Source organism: Meriones unguiculatus, chromosome 21 (genome assembly GCF_030254825.1).
Source record: "Meriones unguiculatus strain TT.TT164.6M chromosome 21, Bangor_MerUng_6.1, whole genome shotgun sequence".
NCBI classification, from domain to species: Eukaryota; Metazoa; Chordata; class Mammalia; order Rodentia; family Muridae; genus Meriones; species Meriones unguiculatus.
In genome coordinates this window covers 5,655,132-5,681,409 of record NC_083368.1, presented here as the reverse complement: position 1 = coordinate 5,681,409, position 26,278 = coordinate 5,655,132, and the positions used below count along the sequence as shown (strand labels likewise).

Below are 26,278 nucleotides of genomic sequence, written 5' to 3'. Positions count from 1 at the left end.
ACTCACCTGATTCCACCTGGAGAGGCCTCTGTCAGCTTTCCTTAGCCCCCCACTTGCATGATTTCTGTGTGCCTTTGCTGTTGTTTTTCTGCTGAGGTTACCTTTGTTCATAAACTTCTGGATATTGAGAATTTTTAATTGGCTGTTGGAAATTCAAGGACAGCTTGAGACTTACATATTCAATTTCTTTGGTTTATTTTTAGGTTCTAAAACGAAGGAGGGAGTGGTTCATGGAGTGACAACAGGTAAGCTCTGTTGGCTTTTATCTAGGGCAATATTCAAAAGGCCTTCTAGGCCAGCTGCACTTGATGCTTATGGTTCAAAGTGCAGCTGTGAAAACCACTGTCTATAGAGGAACACTGGTCAGTTTATTTTTATGTATCTATTTTTAAATTTTACTTTGGTTTGTTGAGACAGTCTTTCTGCACAGGCTGGAATGGCATCTGCTTCCGCCTTCTAAATGCTGGGATTACAGACATGTGCCAATGTACCTTGCATACTGGCTTTATTTAAATCTTATTGTTTATGAAGTATTTTAAGATAGTCAAGTATGGATTAAAGATTTATAGCCCAAATCGTCTAATGGCCAAGAATGATGGCTTAAAATTTGCCAACCATATTTAATCCTAATAGTTTGGTATGTGGGTATCTACATAAAAACAAACAAACAAACAAACACCTAAATAAATGTAATGCAATGATTGTATTCTTTCTTCAAATATTTGATGTAAAAATGTTTGTAGTATTTAGTATATGGTTTTTAGTATTTAGTATATGTAGTATTTAGTATATATAAATTATATGGTCTTGAACATTTTCTCTGTGATTAAGGGTCCTTTAAAAATATCTTTAGGAATATGTTATTATTTTTATAAAAAAAATATACATATATATATTGTATTTATGTCACTTGGTATAATTTTAAGAATTTCAATAAGCCAAAAATAAAATATAGTAAAGAGCCAAAATGACAAAAATGATGTAGTGATGGTAGGAAGGAAAATGAATAATAGAGTGATAAAACTAAGAAAATAAAAAAAAAATATAATCAATTTGCCATAGCTTGGCTGTAGCCAAACTTCCTACTGTGCTTTCACTTTGCATTGGGCTTCCTGCAGTGAAAAGAGACCTATCAGGAATGTAACTGACAAGATCAGGAAGCCTTTGCATTTTAACACTATAGCAAGTGCCCATTAACAGTATGTAAAATAGAAACAGGGAAAATGTTGCTCTTAATTCAGTATGGGAAATATGCAAATGTGCCTTGATTCAGACTTTTGTTTATTTTTTAATGCTGTGTAATTTTCTGCTAGAGTCCTATTCTAGAAGTATACACAACGAGAGAGTAAACCGATTGTTTGGTTTCCAGAGGCTAAAACTTAAACATGACTGTAATAAGATACAGAGATTAGACAGGTGAAGAGTGTTATGAAGAGTCCCGCCCTAGAGTAATGGTGTTCCAGTTTTGATGGTTGAGAGAGAAGCCATGTTATTTGCAACACAGGTAGCAAGTGGTGAGTTCACAGTCTGCTGTGCTGACTGGCTGCAGGGCTCTCTATTGACAAGTTTGGAAATGTTTAGTGTCCTCCAGAACAACAGTATGTGAAACACAAATTTTAATGTTGTGTGTAAAAGAGAGTGGGGCTGGAAGAGCAAGAGAAAGGGAGGAAAGGAACAAGGGAGGAAGGCTGGGAGAAAGGAAGAAGCAAAGCAAGGGAGGGACAGAGAGAGAGAGAGAGAGAGAGAGAGAGAGAGAAAGTAGTTTATGCAACAGAGAGCATTTTAAAATATTTTCTAAAGAATAATAGTCAGCAAGCTTATATTTCCATAGTTTTATAATGTGGAAAACATACTGTGTTTTCTTTTTGGTCTATTTAAAAAAATTGAAATGTCCCACAGTAAAGAAACACACAAAATATACTATAGCCCAGAGCTCTCGAAACTTTCACTACTGAAATTTCCTTCCAATACTTACTATATCAAATGAATGTGGTGTTTCACAAAACACTGAGAGTGACCCTGTTAGGCAGTAAAGACAGTGGCGTGGGCGTGGGCAGCATGTACTGCCTTTCCACCAGTGAAGAACGCTGGCAGTAGAATAAAAGCAAATACACTGCCACAGTTAGTAAAAAAGAGGCCACACTAAGTACCATTTCTCCCCATTGAATATAAATACATCTGTTAATTTATGGAGTGGTATTATTTAATATAACACCTAATTTCAATTATAGGCATAAATGCTTTGGTAACCACCTCAGTATGAAAAAAGAGGGAGAGTTGGTGGTTTATTGTGTGGGGTATAAGATGCGTAGTAGAGGAGCATCATACCTGCCCAGTAGATTTTTCCGTTCCTGTTAGCAATGTTTACACAAGGAAGCAAGAGACTCCTACAGCTTATGTCATTATTCACAACTGTTGAAATTCCTCCAAAGTTCACCCCACTAGCTTCTTCAGCAGGGATAAAAACCAAGAAACCTTGATGATAACTTTTGTACTTACCAAATCTAAGGAAAAGAAAATCTCTTATTTATACTGACAATTCTTCCGTATAAATGTAGAAAGATCTTAAAATTTTGGCATTTTGACCTCATGACACCCTTTCAGTTGCCAATATATGTGTCATGTTGGAGGGATATAAGAATATAGATTTACTGCACGACGTCTCTGAAGTTGCTTCAGAGACAAGATAAGCTGAGGTTCTGCCGAGTATGCTTAGCATGTAAGAGCGCTGGATGTGATTGCAGGAACCTGTGTTCACGTCCCACTTGTCAGCTCACGGCCATCTGTAACTCTAGTTCCAGGGGATCCAACACCCTCTCCGGCCTCCAGGGACAGTGCATGCATATAGAGCATATGTAGAGGCAGACAAATACTCAGACGCATAAAAATACAAATAAATTGAAAAAAATGAAAAATAAATGGTGAGAAAGCTTAGATAAATATTTGATATAACTATGGCGTCAGATTTTATGAATATTTTTGTTTAACTTTTTACTTTATTACTTTATGATGATAACTTTATTATTGAATTTTAATTTTAGCAACTAAAATAATATATGAATATAAGTCTTGAAATTAATTTGGACATTAAGTTAGGCATTAAGTTATTTTTACTAAATTAAAAAACTGTTTTGCAAATGTTTGCTATTGCATTTTATGAGAAACAAGACAACTGTGCCCATGATTTTAAAGAACTTAAACATGGAGTTAGAGATCGGAAGACATGTTAAATCATGGTAACATTCTCAGTGCTAGCTACTGAGATATAGCCAGCAAAACATCGCCAAAAATGCATGGGGCTATGGAGGGAGGAGTTCTTTGGAAGTTTTAATAGGCTATGGCAGTTACTTCAGAGGGATGGAGTCAGTGCGGAAACAGGTGGAAAAGGGCTCTAATCAGACAGGAGTCCATATAAAAAATAGGCAACACTGACACATTGGGATAAGCAAATCAATTTGAGTTCTACTACATCTATTGGCTGGGAGACAAATACTCATAGCCATAAAAATAAATGCCATTTATGGAATGAAGATTGTCAACTTTTATCTTCTAAGGCAATGCCAATGATTAGAAAAACAAGGTTAAGACCTTAAAGGCAAAAACAAACAAACAAATAAAAAAAAACGTCCTACAGATGTTTATATTTATCTTTTTAAGTATATCTGTTATCATTATTGTACACTGACTTTTTTTCAATTTTAATTTTATTTTATGTGCATTGGTGTAAGTGTGTCAGATCCTCTCCAGAGCTGCCATGTGGGTACTGGGAAGTGAACTCAGGTCCTCTGTAAGAGCAGCAAGTGAGAGAGAGCCATTTTTCCAACCCCTGCACTGATATTTTATGATGTTCTTTTTTATTGTTATACTAAAATTGTGAAAAGGGAATCACATATGCATTACACTTACTGCACAATTTTTGTGTTTTTAAAAACAACAGATTAAGGTTTATATTTATATAAAGAAGTGTGCACATAAAGTTTATGTCTGGCAGAAAATATGAATATGTAAAAAGGCAAAACTATTTTTTCCTCACGTTGAGATGTTTTAGCAAGAAACTCTCAAGCAAAACTTTTTAACATATTCTTGGAAGATAACATAATAACCTGAAACACAGAATTCAGCACGATTCCAGTGATGTTTAAAACAATATTTCTAGTATAGGTCTGCCCTGAACTTTACATGAGTACCCAGTGATCTTCAGGAAGCATACAGAATGTCAGGGTGTTCATAAGCAGACTCATAGAGGTCCAACCTGAAAGGCAGCTACAGAGTCACTTACATAAATGCTTGCTGCAATCTGAATGACCTTCAAGCTTCCCCTAAGACCTGGTTTAACGGGTAAACCCCATGTCTTTACAAGTCAAGTTAACTTCAGTTACAGAAATTGTCCCTTCCAAAATTATTTTCTTTGCCCACATCATTGAGTTATTTGCATTTGTGGCTGATGACATGATATCTGCACACTACAAAAGCCATCTGAATAGCTGAGATGGTGTGATTCCTCTCCTCAGGGTCCTCACACAGTCTTCTCAGGAGTGCATGAAGAAAAACAAGTGTAAAAATACAGTGAGAATTTGAACTCAAACAACCTAACACTCTGAAATTTTAGGCAAAAGCAAAAAAAAAAAAAAAAGATTGTAGAGTAAATGAAAGGCAAACTTAAAATTCATGTGGATAAGGGCTGGGAGACATCAGACTTTCTGGATATAAGATGTAGAGCTTCAAATACAGACAGGTATTTGTTTATTTATTTTTTAACTTAGAATTATTTTAAAATGTGGAATCTCGTGTCTTCTATGTCTTCTACAGTACTATGTCATTAATGGGAAAAAATTCCTTTTATTTTGAATTTCTCTTATATACATACATGGGAGAAGCAAAGAAAGACTGGCTTAGCAATTAGGTATACTTCTAGTATGTTATGGGAAATTTTTTATATGTAAGTAAATTCATGTTTATGAATCTCATCTGAGCCATTTGTAGTGTCTTCTCTGAATTTTAGCTAGTTTTAAAAAACATACTAAATAACCGTATTATTTTTATGGAAATAAAATATAGGTATAATCAGTAAATTTCTCTACTTTCACACTTACTAAAATTCTAGATTCTCTGTTCCCATTAAAGTGTCTGAAATTTTGTCTTAACACTGTTGTTTGGCTGGAGAGATGCTCAGTGGTAAAGAGCACTTGCTGCTCTTCTAGAGGATCAGAATTAGGTTTTCAAGACCCAATTGGTGCTAAAAAATTGTTGAGAGGCTTTCATCTTCCTGTAACTATAGCCTCAGCGGATCTGACACCACCTTCTGCCATCCTGTGTCTTTGCACACATGTGCACTTTCCTGACCCCTCCAGACACAATATATACAATTAAAAATGAATAAATAATATTAAAAGACCCATCCTCTTTCTCTACCATGCTCTCTTCTATTGCTTGTCTCCAAAATGTATGAAGAGCATGTATGTACACATTGAGCTTCCCTGTTGGAGCTGCTTAAGGAAGGACTTGTTTTCGCATTCCGCTCTTAGGTGTGGGAATGCGTGCATGAGACATCTTGGCCGTGGAACCAAATTCTAAACATAAAATTTATATTTCAAGTACTGTATAAATATTGTCAGAAAGCAATTTCACACTATATTTAGAATAATTCTGAGCATGTAACGTAGTTCATAGTGTGAAATTTTCTGCTAATATCACATTGGTGCTGCTCAAAAGTTAAGAATTTAGCAAAATTTTGAATTTTGACCTATCAAAGTAGTAATACTAAAGGTGTGATACTAGAAGGGATAATGGAAGTGAACCTGGGAAGTGATATCACAGAGTTGACATTGAAACTGCAATATTGCTGAGGTACTTATACTGACAACTTGGCCCTGTCCCTGGCTGTGATGTTTTCTGTCCATTTGCTTCAATGCAAACCAAATCCAATTCACTTGTTGCTCTGTGTTACAACTCAGATTGAGTGCTTGGCTGAAGTATGTCACTTCTACCTTGTCTTGATTCTTCACACTCCTCTTGCCCTTTGTCTGCTTATCTATAGAAGCTGACAGCTACTGACAGCAGAATTATTGGAAGTCTCTCTCATACCACATGTTTTAATCTGTTGTTGCTCTTAATATTCCTAAGTGGCTGAGAAGACCAAAGAGCAAGTGACAAATGTTGGCGGGGCCGTGGTGACTGGTGTGACAGCAGTCGCTCAGAAGACCGTGGAGGGAGCTGGGAATATTGCTGCTGCCACTGGTTTTGTCAAGAAGGACCAGATGGGCAAGGTATGACTGCCTTTTTTTCTGCAGTGCACAGCATGATCGCTTGCATACACCAGAAAGCATGTACACGATATGAACTGCGGGAAATGCCTGCACTTTTACAGAGCTCTTATTTTGATGCACTGTTTTCCCTGGGAAATGTCATGTACACTATACAATATCCTCGATTGTTTTAACTTCTGGAAGAAAGCTATGGAAGTAAACAATGTAATAAAAGCTAAGGGATCAGTGACATTTCAGAAAGAATGGCTGCTTTCATGTGAATGGTGGGGTTGGAATTCCTTCTGTTAGCAATAGCAAACATTTTCATGCCTGATTCCTAAATTTCCCGAATGGAGATCTTTCATTTGATTTCTTTGTAATGATGTCATTTCTTATTAAATGGCATATTTGCATATCAGATAACAACTCATTACCAAATATATTATTTTGCAAACTGAGAGTCTTAAAGTGCATACCAAACACAGATCATGGTTTCATATGGTGATTCTTATGTTTTTAGAATTTTAAATTTGCTTCTGGATACATATGAAGCTTTAGTGACATAGTCTAGGTACAACTTTCCTATTAAATGTCAAAGAAATAGATTACAAAGCTTCCTGAAAGATGAAGTTTCACAAACCTCATGATCATAGGTCAGGATGAGTTTCGCAATTTTTTGTGTTCTTTTTTGCCAAATGTTTTATATATTAATACACATATATTTATTTATTTTTGAGATACTCTGCTTTGCCCTGGCTCTGCCTGGAGAGCTCCTCTGTAAGAGCTTGCACTTGGCTCTCAGTTCCTCCTCTCCTGGGTCTTTGTTGAATGACACCTTTCTGGTAATGTCTGCCTTCACTTACTTAAAGTTGGAACCATTCTCACTTATGAAGGCCCTAACCTGACTACTCTAATTTCTTCCTGTTTGCCTAAGCATCCTTGCTCTTCAAATAAATTAAATAATTTACTTATTTTAAATATGTTCTTTATTTCTCCTTTTCTAGGTAGTTGCTATCAGAATGGGAAATATTTATGATTTTTCATTGCTACTTCATGTGTATAGGCAAGTTCCTAACCACAAAGTCAGCAAAATAATGGGCCCTTACTAAAGATAGGAAGAATGTAGAAACAGCAGTTTTGAATATTAATAACCATATACATGGTATAAAACCTGTGATTGATCCAAAAGTTGTAATAAAAAGGGTTCTGATGTTCAATGTACTTTGTCATTTGGGAAATGCAAATCAAAATGACCCTGAGATTTTACCTTACACCATCAGAATGACTAAGATCAAAAACTCAAGTGACAATACATGCTGGAGAGGTTGTAGAGAAAGGTGAACCCTCCTCCATTGCTGGTGGGAATGTAAACTTGCACAACCACTTTGTAAATTCTTCTGGCACTTTCTCAGAAAATTAGGAATAGTACTACCTCAAGATCCAGCTTTGCCACTCCTGGAAATATATCCAAAAGATTCTCAACTATACAACAAGGACATTCGCTCAACCATGTTCATAGCAGCTTTATTCATAGTAACCAGAATCTGGAAACAACCTAGATGTCCCTCAACAGAGGAATGAATATAGAAATTGTGGCACATTAACACAATGGAATATGACTCAGCAATCAAAACCAAGGAAATCATGAAATTTGCAGGCAAATGGATGGAACTAGAAGATATCATCTTGAGTGAGATAACCCAGAAGCAGAAAGACACACATGGTATATACTCACTTATAAGTGGATATTAGCCATATAATATAAGATAAACACATTAAATCTATAGTCCTAAAGAAGCTAAACAACAAGGAGCACCCTAGGGAAGATGCTTAATCCTCATTCGGAAGGCAAACAGGATAGACAATGGTTGTAGGAGAAGACAGAAAACAGACAGGAGCCTTCCACAGAGGGCCTCTAAAAGACTACCCAGAAAGGTATGAAAGCAGATGCTGAGACTCATATCCAAACTTAGGGCAGAGTGCCAGAATCCTTATGGAAGAAGAGGGAGATAGAAAGACCTGGAGGGGACAGGAACTCCACAAGGAAACCAACAGAGCCAAAAAATCTGGTCCCAGGGGGTCCTACAGAGGCTGATGAATCAACCATGCTTGGAAAGCACTAGACTCCTTGCTCAGATGTAGCACATGGGCAGCTCAGTCTCCATGGGGGTTCCCTAATAAGGGGAACAGGAACAGTCACTGGCATGAACTTGGTTCTCCAGGGTGAAGTGGCCTTACTAGGCTACAGAGAAAGAGGATCCAGGCAGTCCTGATGGGACCTGATATGCTAGCATCAGATAGTAGGGGAGGAGAACATCCCCTATCAGTGGACTAGGGGAGGGACATAGTGGGGGAAAGGGAGAGAGGAAGGGTGGGACCAGGAGTATATGAGGAAGGGTCTACATTTGGGGATATAAAGCGAATAAATTGTAATAAATGATAATAATAATAATGAAAAAAAATTAAAATGGTTCTGAAATAGACATCCTGAAACCCAAAAGAAAAACACTTTCATCTGTGGACAGACTAGTCTGGGTTTTCTCTATCTCAGTCATCCTAGGTAGCAAAACAAACTTCATAGCTAAAGCACTGAGGATTGGAAACCTCATGGCATACTTAGACTTCCCTTAGCCAGCTCCATTTTTAGAGCAATTAAACGTAACCAAGGCAATCTAGGGAGCAGCCGCTGATGTGAACAAAGGACCAATCAAGCAAGCTCTCCTCTGTGAGGAATATCCTTCTGTAGTAGCCTTTTTATGGCAATAATTATATCAATGCCTATTTTCCATTTGGAATTGTAATTATATGTGTATCTTTACCACATACTTGGGAATTTAGGAGACACCAGATCAGTGTGGAGGCATCTAGCATCGCAGGTTACAGACAATCCAAAGAAAAGGGGAACCTTTGTCAGAAAAATGTATGATCACACACATGCATAGAAGGACTGAAGGAAGGCCACCAACAGACCCGCAATTTAAAACTAATTCCTGATTGTACAATGAGGAATGTGAACTTGTAGAGGAGAGGTGAGTATCAAGTTCTTACAGCCTAACCTGTTGGAGTTATCTGATGCCCCTAGCACACATCTATCTGAAGTATCACTTTTTTTAGCCACACCATCAATACATAGCTTTCTTTGTCAACTAAACAAGACTAGAGTTAGTGCAAGAACTCATTGCTTCAGAATGTAGAAAGGCCAGAAAGCATGTTCTTCTTTGTCTGCATAAAAAAAAAAAAATTCAATAGAAATCACAGATGGTTCATTAAAACACTTCACATTGTATCAACTTGGGCTTGTTTTCTACCTTTAAAAATACCTATCCCTGTTTTTAATGTTCTAAAGCAGAAATCTACTGATGTTACAAAATGAAACACTTGCAGATATTTCTCCTATGAGTATTATAGGTTCTCAAAATTTTCTACTATAAAAATGAAGCTGAAAACATTGAAATTGTAGCATGAAATTGGAATAAAACCCAGTGGGTTTGGGGTTAATGTGGTTGATCTTCATATTACACTGGTCATTTGCTAGTTGTGAAAGCTCATGCTAAGTGCTTAAGACCTGTTCTTATATAATGAGTGAGTTCTGCTACTTTGCCAGAAAGCTGATAAAGCAATGAAGTTTTGAATATATATATAATAACTCAAGGACTACTCAAATAAATGCCAGTAGTTGTAGCCATATTTTCTGATGCTAAACATATTCACAGCTTAAATAAAATCATTGAATTTATTCCTAATGAAATTTAAAGTATTTTATTTGATCTTTCAGATTCTATTCAAAATTATCTTGGTAAAGTCAAACAAGCATTTATTTATTTACTTATTTTTTAACTGATTGTCAGTGCCCTCATTTGGTCCTTTGTAAGAAATAATGAAGAAGCATTTGACCAGTAGGGCTTGTAGAGAGCTGGGTATTAGAGGTGGATGAACCACACTGTCCATCTCTTGGTAGCCAAGGTATCTAGGACCAGGAACACTGGGGAAAGAGAGTGACCATGGATTTACCCAGCATGCTCTCTGAGGGTATTTGTTTCATTGCTTCCTGGGTGATAAAGGAACACTTTCTTCCTCCTGTTTTTATTTATTGTTTGTGTTTTCCAGTCTAGAATTAAGCTATAGTAGTTCATTTCTTTACCCTTTTACTCCCGAAACTTATCTCTTTGGGACATTCTTGCTCTTGTGCACTCTATCTATTTTTAATATCAGTGGACAGTGTGGTTTCAGATACCTAAGATGAGATTCGCCCCCAGCTTTAATAAGGTGAAACTAACTAAAGAAAATTGTATTTATGGAATACAGCACAATGTTTTAGTAAGTATACACACAACCCAAAATGATTGCAGCAATCAAGATAATTAGTAGAGTCAGCAACTTAAATGACGGGTTCTATTATCGTGGTGGCAGTTCAGCTATACAGTACAGCACTAACTGTAACACCTGTGTCACATAGGAGGTTTCTAGGGCATTCCCTTCCTGAAATTCTCCCAGTTCCTCCTCTCTTCCCCTCGCATTCACATCCGCATCCTTTCTCTCACTTCTTAGAAAACAACCGGGTATCTAAGGAATAATGATAACATTAAATAAAACAGAAGAAAAAGAATCAAAGAAAAAGCATAAGAAACACATATAGATGTCGAGTCAAGTTTGCACATACAGGAGTCCCATTAAAAACTCAAAACTGGAAGCTATAATGTATATGCAAAGACCTGTAAGGTTAAAAACAAAATGACCCTGCACAATATTAGGAGACAAAGACCCCTCCCCAAAGATGCCATCTAGCTCGTTTTCTGCTGGCCATCTACTGCTGTGCATGCATCCTTCAGCACGGTTTGTTTCCCGGTGAAACTGGCTTGGATTAAACGAATTTTTCATTTGCAAGTGGTTACCAATTGGAGATAGCTTCCGGGTTAGGGATGGGAACATGTGTCCACTTTGCCTCTCAGCTCTAGGACCCCATCTGGTGCAGCTGCCCAGGCCCTGCCCTTGCTGCCTCAGACTGTGTAAGTTCATATGTGTGCTGGTCCTGCTGTGTTTAGATGACCACGGTGTCCCCCATCCCTTCTGGCTGTTACACGTTTTTGTCCATTTTAAAGCCAACTTACTTTCCTCCTTTCTATTGATTAATTCAAGTTCACTTTTTAAAATTATTAACACCTAACAAATGCATGATTTGCATGATTTTCTATTTCACAGGTCACTTCTGCATCCTGACGGTTGTCTCATTTGCTGTGGAGAAGCTGTCAGTCTGATGCAGTTTGTTTGTTTATTTGTACTCTGTAGTCTGCAGTTTGGGGGGTCTTCTCCAAAAAAAAAATTATTGCTTAGAACAATGTCAAGAAATTTTCCTTTACATTTTCTTATAGCAGTTTTCAGGTTTTGAATGCTGTCTTTGGGCTTAAGCCCATTTTCCCTTCTGCGTCTGACTACTCGGTTTTGCCAGTGAGGCTTATTGAGGGTTTTCTAGTGCTGCTTTTTCCACTGTGGGCTTTTGATACTTTTGTCAAAGCTTGATTGATGTCTACTCTGTGTGTTTACAGGTTCTTTGTTCCGTTGCATTCATTATGTCACTGTTTTTATGTCAGTATAATGCTGTTTTGATTACTCTAGCTTTGTAACAGAATTTTCGATCTGGCAGTCTAACGCCTCCAGGTATGAATCTGAAATTTTGGTGTTATTACTTTCTGCTCAAGGTGCCTTTAGATACTTAAGGTCCTCGATCTATCTCTTCCGGGTTTAGGGTTTTTGTCTGTGTCTGTAAAATGTGTCATTTTAGTTTGAACAGAAGGCATGTCCCAGCTCTGAGCCATTTTGGCTACAGTGGGCCTCTGACATTGTACGTTCTTCAGATCCATGAATACAGGTTTTCTTTCCATGTAACTCCATAGTCTCAATTTTTTAATCAATATTTTATTGTTTTCCATTAGTACAGACTTTAAAACCTGCATTAAGTTTATTTCTAAGTACTTAATTTTGTTATTGTTTTGATGCTATTAACACTACCTAAATAGAATCATTGATTTCTTTCTTAGGTAGCTAGATATCTGTGTAAAATTGCTTCTTAATTTTGCATTTTGAGTTCATATCCTGAAATGACCATATTTGTTCATGTTTATTCTGTTTGCTTAGTTCTGTTTTGTGCGATATTTAGAACTTATTTACATTCATGTATCAATATGCACATATAAACATATATATGGAGCGCAACTGTACTGTACACAAACAGGAATAAACACTGACGTGATGCCAAATGTGGGAAACTTCATCAATGACTCAATAATATATAGGCCTGACCTACAATTAATTACCTGTATGTAGAAGCTTGCTCCAAACTCATTTTTTGATTGTTATAGCAGAAAATGAATACTGTACACAGTCAGAAATGCAGACTAGTACTGGTTTTATGTACAGCAGATAAAATTATTTCCCATTTTGACTGAGAGGAAGATCTGCTTGTACCAACAATGTCAACCAAAGGAAGTTATTGGACTCCATGCTGTCATGGCAGTGTTTACAATGCAGAGCTAGTCACTGGAGCATTTGGCTGGGACATCTGGCCAGTCTTCTACAGATGCTTAATGGTCTTCTGTTTCGGGCTGCTCTTCAAGTTGACCGTTGCTAGAAAAATGGACATCTCTTTGGCTCAAATTAGAGTTCTATGAAAAGTTGTAGGCAGAGTTATAAAAACATTTTTAACATGCATGAAAGTACTGAGTCAATTATGGCGTGACTGCCTTGCATATAGGATGCTGCTTTGCCTCCCGTCCTGTCCCTGGTAGATACCAGCCTATCCACATAGTAACTCACAGTTTTTATACAAGAAAGCTTGAAGCACCAAGGATCAGGAGTGTTAGTTATTTTTCTTCAGAGTTAGAAGAAAGATGCTAATTTTGAAACATTTCATCAATAGAATATAAATAATTTTTGAAAAACCTGGATTTCAAGACAGGGATAAAACACATGCAGTCTATAATTGTTTCTTAATTCTTAAGAAGGTAGCTGACCCAGTGTGCACTGAGTGAAGAAGACAAAGGCAGAAAGAAAAGTGTCAGATTTTGCATTGTCTTAATGTTTGTCACAGCTTTCTCCCTGCTTCCTGTTAGCATGATTGGCGTGTGCAGTGTTGTGCATATTAATTCTTTTTTTGTATATGAAAAAGACTATATTTAAAACAAAAAGAATAATATGGAATAATTTCCTTATAAACACCAAACTAAATAAAAAAAAAACTGATTTAATTAAGCACAAAAAATTTAGAAACTTTTGTGATGGGTAGGACCAATAAAATAAAGAAAATGCAAGAGAAAGGCAACAGCATGTAGAAACAAATTTATAAATCAGAGAGAAGACTGGATAAACTGAAAATACAATTTTTTCCCAATTGAGGCAACCAAAGATGTGATGTACTATTGCCTGTAGGAATCAAAAATGTCCAAACATTTTTAGGGTGTGTGTGTGTGTGTGTGTGTGTGTGTGTGTGTATGTGTCATTGAGAACTTATGTGGCTGGACGACATCAGGTTCTGATAATTTTGCATATTTTATGTTTTCATAGAATGATTCTGTGACTGCATAGGGTCTTGATTTGGCTTGCCTTCTCTGCTGGTTAAGGAATTAAATGGCAGGAAAATCTCAAGAGTAACAGGCAGCAGTAGGAAAATTCTCAAACAAAGCAGAGAGAATCCACTGGTAAAGAAAGGCTTTTATTGGAGGCGAGAAAATGTACACTCACACTCACACACAGAAGAGCAAGCACAAACAGACAGACCATCTCAATTAAGCAGAGGCTAGACGCGGGATCCTGAAACACCTAGTCGCTCCTTGACTGCTGAAGTTTTTACAGTCTGTATGGATTGTTCAAGCTGAACAAAGGCAGAACAGCTGGTTGGTCCACAAGTGTTGTGAAAACATGTCCTGATCTGGCCTTGAGCTATCAAGAGCTGGTCCATCAGCAGGGGCTTAGTCCTACTGTTGGAAGACAAAATATCAGCTAGATCTTTGTTTTAAGCTACCAAGCTTTTGTCTAAGGTCAGGAGGGCAAGAAAGAAGGCAAACATCTCAGAAACTGGCCTTCTTTATTACCTAGTCATAGCCCTTCTTCCTGTGTGTCTGCCTATCAGGCATGTGTCTAACTCTTCCTCCTTCAGTTCCCATGCTATTGAAGTTATTCAAAGCTGCAGAATCTCCATGACACAAGCAACAACAGGATATGTAAGAGGAGTCCCAGTGAGGATCCAGTATGGTATCTGAAATGTAGCAGAAGCCAGAGGCCTCAAACCACACCAATGACTCATTGAAATGAGCATTTTCCAGTAAAGCTGTTTGGGCAAAAGGGTATCCTGTGACACACTGCAGCTTCCACCAAGAGATGCTTTCTTGTTTATTTTATTTCATTTATTTTATTTTTATACTTTGCTTTCTTTGGAGAGATTGCAAGGGCAGAGGGTGGGTATGGAAGGATGGAGGAATTAGTGGGAATGGGATGCATGATGCAAAATTCACAAAGAAATACAAAGTTGTTTTTCATCATTCCTAGGCACAGAAAAACTAGAAATATCCTCATATTAATGTCACCGAAACCTGAAAAGTACAGAACAATAAAGCATATTAATTCTTAAACACTGAAATGGAGCTCATTCAGATGATATGTGCTGCCTCTACATGGGTGAGCTATTTTATCCCCAGCTCACAAAGACAGGCCACAGGCAACCATCTGGGTTTCTGTAAACAAATTCATAGATTACAGGTGGAATCAAATGAAACACTTTCCTGCACAGTAGATTTTCCTCCTTCAGTGTTTACTAACAGTTAATGCAATGCGTCATCTGAAAACATTAGAATTCTGCAACCTGTGTTTTAAGTTGGAGACAGTCAACACAATTGTTAGGAATAGTCAAACCTACATGAAAGACTTGTGACAGAGTGAGTGACCTGCTCTGTGTTTGTGTGGGAGTGCAGCTCATGAACAGCACTGGAATCTTAAAGTATAATAATATGCCAAAAAAGAAAAACCACAATGACCTCACTGATTTGTTTCATAAGACACCATCAGTAACATTTTTGCAGTGTGATCCATAAACATAAAATAATGTTTCTGCGTAAAGAAGTATCTGCTAACTGTTCCTATTTATAAACACAGCTGTTCGGTGGTTGTATTGTGTCTGACACCATTTCATTGAATTTATATGGATGGAGATGAATTGTGAATGTTAGCAACAATCATTGAGCGGCTACCACTCTATGCAAAGTTTCAAAAATACATGATTTATGAAATTTATTTTATATATTAATGGGATAAAACATGATACATTCATCTACACACACACACGCTCACACAAACGCTCACACAAACTCCTACAATCAAACAATATGTCTGCCATCTCAGAGTTACTTTTCTATATTTTTTAGTAATAGAAGCTAAAAGTTACTCCCTTGGAAATTTACTTTTATATGCTCGATATTAGCTGTTGTCTTCAAATTAACTGGACACACTCAATATTAGCTATTGTCTTTACATGCCTTAGCAACATAGGTTGCTTGTTTTCTTTTTAATCTCTTTTCCAATGTAGTCTGTACTTTTCACTTTGTAACAAAAATGGCAAACGTAGATAACACCTACATATAGAGTCAGAAAGCAATTAAGATGTGTTTATATATCATGGCAGTCACTAGTCTCACCCCAATTTCAAAAGGCAAGAAATAGTTTGATTTGTTGCTTTTTTGTTATAGACTTTGACTCTAATCCCATAGAAACATTGTTTGTCAATAAACTGTTGTTTGTCAAAATAAAATGACAGAAGATGTCCTATGGTTCTCCAAATATTAGAAATATACAACAATTAAGGACATAACACATTTACTTGACATTTTTCTTGGTATTTTTCTTTTTGTGTGTGTGTGTTATAATTGCCTAAGTTGTCTTTATTCTATTTTATTATTTATTACAATTTATTCACTGTATCCCAGCTGTAACCCCCTCCCTCATTTCCCCCCAGTCCTACCCTCCCTCTTCTTCTCCTATGTACCTCCCCTAGTCCACTGATAGGGGAGGACCTCCTCCCCATCTATTTGACCCTAGCCTATCAGGTCTCATCAGGACTAGCTGCATCATCTTCCTCTGTGGCCTGGCAAAGCTGCATCCCCCAGGGGAAGGTGATCAAAGAGCTGGCCACTTTATCTCAGAGACAGCCCCTGCCCCCCTTACTAGGAAACCCACTTGGAAACTGAGCAGCCAAGGGCTACATCTGTACAGGGTTTCTAGGTTATCACCATGCATGGTCCTTGGTTGGAGTATCACTCTCAGAAAAGACCCCTATGCCTAGAATTTTTGGTTGTATTGGTCTCCTTGTGGAGTTCCTGTCCCTTCCAGGTCTTTCTATCTCCCCATTCTTTTATAAGATTCCCTGCCCAAAGTTTGGCTATGAGCCTTAGCATCTACTTTGATACCCTGCTAGGCAGAGTCTTTCAGAGGCCCTCCATGATATTTTCAAAAATAGAAATAAAGTAAATGAGACCAATTTTGTCTTGCATGGGAATAAATAATTATGAGAGCTGGAATTAGATGATATATATCATGAATCTGATCATTCTATTATGAGAAAATGAATTCTCAATTCCAATATGAAGTAATTATTTCATAAAAAGTTTTATCATACTTTCTATCAATACTTTAATTTGGGGGCAGATGTTAAAGATCCACTCCATCTCCTGGTGTAGCGGAATTATTAAACATATTTATAAAAGTTTCATGGTAGTATTTAATTTCCATAAAAGCAATAGTACATATTAAAACAAACAGTGAATAGATGTTGATGGAACACGTGAGAAACTGGGAAGAGGTCGTGTGTTCTTCAGCTTCCTTTTTTCCTTATCTTTCATTTGGCGTTTTCTAATTAAAACAATATGCTGATTTATTTTAAACTCAGTTCATACTAATGAGTCCATTTACAAGTCTCTGAATGCAAGGAATCAAATGAACTTTAGATTTTTAGCTACAATTTTGAGGGCATGAATTTGAAAATTTGCAATAGCAAACCATCAGCAAACCCTCCCTTCCCCCCCCTTTCACACACGCATAAACACACACATATACATACATACATACATACATACATACATACATACATACACACACTTTTTTCTATTTGATTATTGGGCATCCACACACACAAAAAAAGGGAAATTTTCTTTTTAATATATTGTATGAAACCCTGTCACACGGCTCTAGGGAATGCATGCTCAGCTTCGCCTTGTCACTCTGATGTTTTCTGACTGTATCATGTGTTATCTGCTAACTCTGGGAGAAGGGATGTGCTTCCTACTATGTCACCAAGCTTGGGGGTCAATGTATTTGTCACACAAAGTGTAAAATTACTGTAATATTTCATGTTTAATCTAATTTTACAACATGTGTGAACCAGATGCCTTTCAAACCATCTCTACTAATCCTAACAGAATTTCCTATGGTAGCAATCATTTGTCTCTGAAGGACAGCTACTGTAAGTTAGTAACAAAGGTAGTTCATATGTGGTCTGATTAGAGAGACTTCATATCTGCTCCTTGATGCACTTTGACAGCCATCTGGTCCTGATCTTTATACCCAGGTCCTGGTTTGCATGCACTATTAACCTTGCTCAGGCATATAGAAAGTGTGGCTATGTACAGAGGGCAACTCTGTAGGACATGGAGTTTGGCATTGCTCTCATCATTTTCACCATGCTGGATTAGGTCACTACACTGCTTTGAGCATAGACATTTTTATTCATGAAACAGAACTGTTGAATGAAATGAGCTTGGAATGTTTTGTATCTCGAGTCAATGGCTTGAGTTTAAGGCCAGTCGTTTTTCAATCATGCATTGCCAGACTGCTGACAACTCATTTAACCTTTCTAAAATTGCACTCTTCCTCTGTAATTGGCTGGCCAATTGCATAGAGTTGGAATAAGACAGAAATTAGGCAGCAAAGACAAACAATCAACTGGATTGAATACATAGGTGTTGTATTTTCTGAAAAGAGTCTGATGTTTCTCTTTCCATCTCTGCTTTGGAACCGTGATTTCAGAGACTCTTTCTACATTCATGTAGTTTGGCTTTATTAAGCAGCTTAACACAGAAAGGAATAGACTTTACTGAGGATGCTACTTTATTGGGCTAAATAAAACAACTTATATTCCTTATATTAGTTTCTTTCATGTTGCTGTGATTAAAATCCTCTGACATGAGCAACTTAAAGTAGAAAGGTTTTCTGTGACTTACAAATCATCATGGTAGGGAAACTGAGGCAGCAGAAGCTTGAAACAGCAAGTAACACCCAAAAACCCCAGTCAGGAGCAGAGTTATGAATACTAGCATTTTGCTCATTTTCTCTTCTTCTACAATTCAAGATCCTAGCCCAGGGCATAGTGCCATCCACAGTGGAGTAGTTTTCCCACTTCAGTTATCTGATCAAGATAACTTCTCCCAGGCATTCCCAGAGGTTCATCTCCTTGATGACTCTAGATCCTATCAAGTTCACAATTGAGATTAGCAGTCACACCACTGTTACTTTCCTTTAGATTTCTCAAAACCACTAGGTTTTATTGAATATTATCTTCATGTTGTAATTAGAAAAGGTTCTGCTCAAATAATTTTGGGAAACACTGGTATAAACCAAGTTACAAACTTTTCATTTAAATAGAAGAAAACCTGAGTTCCTAGCATTATATGGTAGGTGTATACTTATCTTTCTTAGTGGCTCTTGTTGCCAGGTGTTTGCAGAATAATTCTAAGTGTTCAATGGAACACAGACAGGAGATGGCCTGGGTTAATGACCCTCCTCACTCTGTTTTTTTTTTGTTTGTTTGTTTTTTGTTTTTCTTCTTAATAATGGTTAGTTTAAGATAAAAGATATATTCAGAGCAAGCGACTGAGTTCTCAGCATTTCATATCACACTCTATTCTTTTGTAGACACTTTCTTTAACATTCCTGAGGGAAGGACAAGGAAATGAGCCCTATGTTCTTGTGAGGTTTTGCCCAAAATCCTAGAAAGGATACTTATTGCCTTGATGGTGAGACCAGCTATGAAATTGGCATCACCATCGCCTCATTCCCTTTCCTCCCCGACATTAGTGGAAAACACAGAAAATGTCTCCTCGTGCTAATTCGTCATGCTAGAAATTCCTGAAATGGGAGATGACCCAGAAAACAACTCCACACAGAAATTAAGAGTTCCTTCTTCCCCAAGTTCTTTCAAAAGTAGGACTGCACCTCTCCTGAGAGAAGAGGAAAAAGAAAGACACAGAATGCTCTTGCTCTTGCAAATAGAAGTCATCCTAGACTTCTAGACAGCTCTGCCTGTGACCACTTTTTTATGTGGTTGAATTGTGCCTCACTGGTACATTCCCAATCGATGGATGGGCTTTGGAAGGAGAACATTCTCCCTGTTCTCTTCTCTCCTTGTGACGAATCAGCCTACACTTCTTTCTAAGACCTAATTTGACCCAGAGAACCAAGAAACCTGGCATTGCAGTGTTGACTCTCAGGAACTGAGGCTGGTGTGGGAGGAGACAGCACTTTCTGCTGCTGCTGTACGTGCTCAGCACCCCTATGTCACAGGTTAAGAATGGTTGACAGCAGCATCCCTAAGCACACAGGGGACACTGGTAGACACTCACTGCAAGTATGCTTTTCCACTCAGTGTATTTTGTGTTCAAGAGTTTAGCAGTTCTAAATTTAAATATAAGGTTGTTTATCAAAGCATTTAGTTATGATATATTTCTTAAATGCTAGAAACTTGACAATAACCACTAGGCTAAACACATGATGGCCTATCCCATGTGATTATTACTTGAAAAGAAAGGTGCAGAAGAATAATGGGTGTCATAATAAGTGAAAAGATTATAAAGCAGTATTAAACATTGTAAACACTTTTCTTCTTAAACGTATATACGTGTGGTGCCTATGTGTGTGATGCATGTGTGTGTATGTTTCTAACATTATCCTCTTTTAATTACAATTAGGAATTAAAGATACAAATATTCCTTTTTGATTTCCAAATTCTAACTTAAATCGATTTATAAAGTCATTTTAACTTTGTAGAACTTGAAATTATTAATATGGCTATGACCTTTGCTGTTCTTTCATTTATCCATGCCATTTCTGAGTTCGTCTAGTTAATTCATACTATGTGTTCAATACTGTATCAAGCATTATAACTGTATTGATGTATAAGATTGATTTTGGGGACACTGGCATCAATCATCTGTCTCCTCCTAGTATGCAATCAGATTTTTTTGTAAAGTCCTGTAGCTTCTGATCATTAACAATTTCCAGCTGGAGCAGTTCTTTTACATATTTTTTATCTTAATTATCAAACCAATATGAAATACTGGCAATTCTCTTTCTCATTAGCTTATGATAATTGCATGCCATATCCAAATACCGGAACACACTTAAATAAAAAATTCCTAAGAGCTATGGATTGTACTTCCCGAGTGGATTGTACTTCCCGAGTGGTTAATTTATTGCCTCATGCATATTTGACAAGTATTTCTGATAATTAACTGGCTTTGACGATTCTTATCACCAATCTTTTGGACTCTGAGAGAGCTGTCCTCATAGTCAATATGTGCTGTGGTTAAAAAAAAAATACATGAGGTTGGGTGATTTATGAACATCAGGAATTTACTTATCACTTTATAAAGGCTGAGAATTCAAAATTCAAGTGTTTAGTGTCCTGGAGGATCTCCTCTTTGCTCTAAGATGGTATCTTGTTCCTGTATCTTGGACAGGAGGTTTGCTGTCCTCACAAAGTGGAAAGAACTGACCAAGTGAACTTGTTCTCTCACATCCCCTTACTGGGTCACAGGTTCATTATGATGTAATTACCTCTAAAAAGCCTCATAACACAAAAGTGTAACACTAGTGATTACATTTCAAGGAACAGGTTTTGAGGACATTCAGGCCATAATAGCAATTATACTTATTTTCATGTGCCGTTAGAGTGTTATCTTCCTCTTTTTGTTAATTTCATTCACAGCATTATAAAATCCCTGTCTTACATATCATTCTCAAAGTGCTTGTTATACTGTTCACTAAGGTACAGAAAGTCACAAAAGCACATTTTGGAATTTTTTTTTATTGTAGTAATTTTATTCCTAGTAGTTAGACACATCCGTAGTGTATGAGTTTATTTCATAGCTGTACAGGGATCTCATGTATAATTTGGGAGTCTTTGAACTATATGTTTCTTTTTGAAAGTAAAATTTAACTGTGAGTTATCCTTTGGAAATAATGCCCTCCAAAACAACATACCCAAGCCCAAATCCAAAAATACCTAATGCTTACCAGTAATAATTGGAATATAAACAGTAAATTAAAACACTAAGGTAGGCCTAAAAATGATCTCATGTTCCTCCTGTCTTTTACTGCAGGCTTCCAGTTAAAAAATGCAAATTCTTTGGAAGGGAATACTACTCAAGTGACAAAGAACTGAGAGGGAGAGAGTGCACATACACACAGCTCGCTCTCTCTCTCTCTCTCTCTCTCTCTCTCTCATTCATTCACACACATATTTAGTACGTTTGGGAAGGAGGATGAATGAGGCTATGCGAAGGGATGGGAGAACATTTGTGATTCTAAGTATTCAACTCTGAAGTTAGTCAAGATTCAAAAGGAAAACTGTGACGTACTTTATCTATAAAGTACACTAGTTACCTAAAATTTTCTCCTTTGTGAGCATATCTTCCAGTTTGACAAATCTTATATTAAAAAAGTACAGTACATATACATGCATAGATTAACAAGTAAAAAGAAAGTTGGCATGAATTTGACAGAAAGCAGTCGTAGATACATGGGAGGCTATGGAAAAAGGAAAGAAGTATTGTAATTATAATCTCACAAATAAAAGTACTACTGAATTGTAAAAATTAAAGAAAACGTGAATGTTAAAGCATGTAGTAAAATTTTAAATTGAAAAAAAAAGTATATTCAAACTTCTCAAGAAAGAATGCCTACTGTGGTATTTATTCTGGTTAAATCCACTGTAGGTTAGTGCCTTAGTCAGTGTTTTATTACTGTGAAAAGACACCATGGCCATGACAGCTCTTATAAAGGAAAGTCTTTAACTGGAGCTTGCGTACAGTTTCAGAGCCTTAGTCCATTGACATCATGGCAGGGAGTATGGCAACAAGCCATAGTTCTGGAGAAAGAGCTGAGAGTTCTACATCTCAGTCCAGAGGCAGCAGAAACACAGATAGCCACTGGGCCTAGCTTGGGTTTCTGAAACCTCAAAGCCCTCCCCCAGTATCACATTTCCTCCAACAAAGCCACACTTCCTAATTCTTTAAAGTAGAGTCACTCCCTGATAACTAAGCATTCAAACAGTAAGTCTAAGGAGGACGCTGTAACTCAAAAGACAGCAGTTTCTTTTCAGTGGGAGGCATCAACTGTTGCTCCGCAGCTCAATTGTTTCCAAGGGTTGTCACTTTCACAACCAAGGGCGCACTTTTTCCTAGATACAAAACCCATCTGCGACACCTGAATGTCAGTGAGAAATATGTGAAGATGCTTGAGAGACACCAGTCTTTTGTATCTGTGGCCTGCCTGACCGTCTTCTAGATGGTAGTGTTAGAGGAGCCCGGAGCTGGCCCTGCAGCTCTCAGCCATTGCCTCACGCATGCAGAAGTTATTGCAACTACAGGTTATCCCCGCCTTCTCCTCTCAGACTAGGATGTTTACTTGAAAGTAATACTTCGTGCCACATGGGAAATAATGGAGAAACGGGCCTGGGAAGCATCACCTTAGCTTTTGCTGGATTTATTCGCAGTATTTTATATGGAGTTATTTCTGCCACCCCTCCCCCACTCGCTCGCTCTTTACCAAGCATCTCAACTAACCCAAGCCGGGCTGCACATACATGGAAGGAAGGACTTTTGCTGCCATCAAACCAACTTTCCTTTTTAAATTCATTGTAAAAATGCAGTAAAATGTGTATATAATTTTTGTTTGGTGTTTTACAAGAACTGCCTTCATTTCCCACCGATTATAAATCTATAGTATTTTTATAAAATTTCATTTTCTATGTACTTTTTATGTTAGTTCCTGTAAGTTTTCTGTCAGTTTGGAATTTGCTTTTTCTTTCCTATGGATTTCCTTTAGGATAATTGAAAGAAGACATATATATATATATATATATATATATATATATATATATTGAGATAGGGTTTCTTTGTGTAGCCTTGGCTATCCTGGACTCACCTTGTAGACCTGGCTGGTCTTGAACTCACAGAGATCAGCCTGCCTCTGCTTCCCTGAGTGCTAAGATTGCAGGCCTGTGCCATCACACCTGGCAGACTTAAAATTTCTTAATACTTGTATTTGATACAATTGAAATGTTTTAAAATATTGTCACAGCTACTACAATGGAGTTTTCCTATAAGTCATATCTACGGTTTTATGCATTTCATTGTAGGCAGCTTATGTTCAGTGTCCTAGGATGCAGTGAAATACCATTGTGCCATTTCATCCCATATTAAACTCAAAAATTAATATAAAGCAACAGTTTCCTCAATCAGTCTTAGCTCTAGACAGGAAGTCCAAGGCATTTTTTTTCTCCTGATAACACCAGATCATTCCAAACCTCTTCTCTGTTGAGCACCCATGGAGACGATGAGCTAAGATACTAAATCTTCCACAAATTTATCTTGATGTTCTGTCCAGGATAGCTTTTCCTAAAGGTGGCAAACAGAATTGAGGTTGTTAAGAGTCTGTTGTCTTTGTTTATTTAATGGAAAAACAGTAAAACAGCAGTATTGCTACAGAACCATGGTAAAAACCAAGGCTCAAGACAGTACAAACCCTGCCTGCAGGAGCATCTGGCAAAGAGACCCAAGATTTTGACACTTTCCATATGCTATGTGATAATGTATGCAGATCATTTAGCTTCAAGAAATTGTAATTCTGGAGATAGTCTGTGTAGTTAAATCTAGGTAATGCCGTTTTCTCCAGTGTCCTGTGGAAAGCGGGAATGACCTCATTAGCTACCTGGTCAGGAGCACATTGTTTCATTATCCAGTAACTTAAACTGTATGAATTGAAAATAACAAAATTCATGTTGAGAGGTGTGGTGATAAATGTTGTAGTGCCTGCCATAAAGGAGCTTAGAGTTTATGGCCTGTCTATTACTTAGAGGTCTAGAAATTCTAATGCTTCATCTTGACATTTATCAAATTGTACTGTGGTTGATGAGTGTCACATTACCCTGACAAATTATAAACCATGTGAAGAAAGGACTGTAACCAGAGACAATCACTTTTTATAGCATTTTATAAATTTTAGATTTTTACATAATTTAAAATATATATTAAATTCTACTTATTGTCAAACACTAATGCTAAATCAGAAAAAAAGCAATATAATTCCATTTTACAAATACATTTTAAAGCTTATAAAATATCAAATGAACCCTAAATCTCATAAATGGTAAGTGACCCTGAACAAAAACAAACTGGGGTCTTGTGACCTGAAAGTCCATGTCTGTCTGACTCATCAGGAGTACTGTGCCTCTTGGGAATTTAATCCTGAGTCATAGGATCCTCATGAATATAGTCCTACATATCACAGCATGTGGCCTTTTATTCAAAATGGCTAACGGTTAGCGAATATCCCATGACATATTTAAACAGTGGGAAATGGATAGAGAAAGATTTATATGTTGTGTATATAGAAGTCACATTTTAAAAGTCACCCATTAAAAATCTTAGTCTAACCACTCTGAGATTCCACTTAACATGTTGCCTCTCAGTAGGATCAGTGCTTTGCTGGAACAGCAGAGCCCCTGATTTTGTTTACGGCTACTTGAAAGTCTATATGACAGCTGGCCCCCTGAAAAGCTCACTATGTGCCTGCTCTGTTACTGGAGCCATAGACAATGGGTGAAGAGTGGTTAGCAAGAGAAATGCAGCTACTGCAGCTGGATGTACTAAGCATTGTTTTGTCATTTTGGAATATGGTTTGGAAGTTTGGTGGGTTTTTGTTTGTTTGTTTGTTTGTTTTTTACAAAGCTAACCCTGAATTTAGTACATGATCCAAGAGTCACAGTCCTTGGTATTTACTCGCTTGAGTTGAAATCTTATGTTCACATGATTTGTTATTAGCTATATCAGAATTTCCCCAAACTTGGAGGTAGCTCAGAACATCTTTAATAGGTGAATAGATAAGCAAATCATGATGCATCCACTCAATGGAATTCTATTCCGTGATGATTAAAAGTGAGCTACCATAGCACAAAAACACATGAAGGAAATTAAAATATATACTTCAAATGAAATAAGGCAATCCTAAAAGGCTAAAAATTATAGGATGTGATGATATATAAAAATGTGATGTCTTTAGAAATGACAAAATTCTGAGGACAGTAAGATAGCAATATAATTGTTGCTGGGGCCTCTGCACAGGTGGAGCACTGAGTGGTGAAGCTAGGAGGGGCAAAACAGGACAGGGAAGTTATTGTGATTATACGCTTATCCATGCAGGGCATCTGTTGACTCAGAAAAAACAATGGGAATCCCAAAGTTGAACTGTGACGTTTAATGATATTATCTCAGTTCTTGATAGCATCAATAATTAGACCCAATAAGCAAGATGATAAGGTGGGGATGGGGGAAGGGAGAAAATGGAATATCTGGAAATCCTCTTTTTTGTTGTGTGATTATTCTTCACAAAGCTTCTCTGAAAACAGTGTATCAGAAGGAACGAAACACTAGATTATATGTATTTCCATAGTACTAGGAACTTCATTTTACATTCTTTCACCTGTCCTGTGTTACCTAGTTCAATTCAAATTGGTAAAAGTAGAAATGCAAATATATAGGTTTAAAATGTAGGGGAAATAATTTGTATCTCAAAAACACTATTATTACAGTGTTAAAGAGGAACAGAGCATGTCTAGTGAGTCCTTTAACCATGGAAGATTGGTAGGCTTTAGCTATGTCTGCAATGTAGCTAGAACTGGGGGAAAATGTTGACTCTGATAGCTCCATATAACACTGAAG

General features: G+C 37.2%; 1 protein-coding gene across 2 annotated transcripts in view; it reads left to right on the top strand.

Moving 5' to 3' along the window:
- Positions 1–26,278, top strand: part of Snca (synuclein alpha) — a 91,882-nt gene that overhangs the window by 9,583 nt on the left and 56,021 nt on the right. For both annotated transcript variants that reach the window (XM_021659358.2, XM_021659357.2), the window contains exons 3-4: positions 204–245; positions 6,124–6,266. In XM_021659358.2, the coding sequence (XP_021515033.1) occupies positions 204–245; positions 6,124–6,266 (185 nt within the window). The remainder of the gene's footprint in view (positions 1–203; positions 246–6,123; positions 6,267–26,278) is intronic.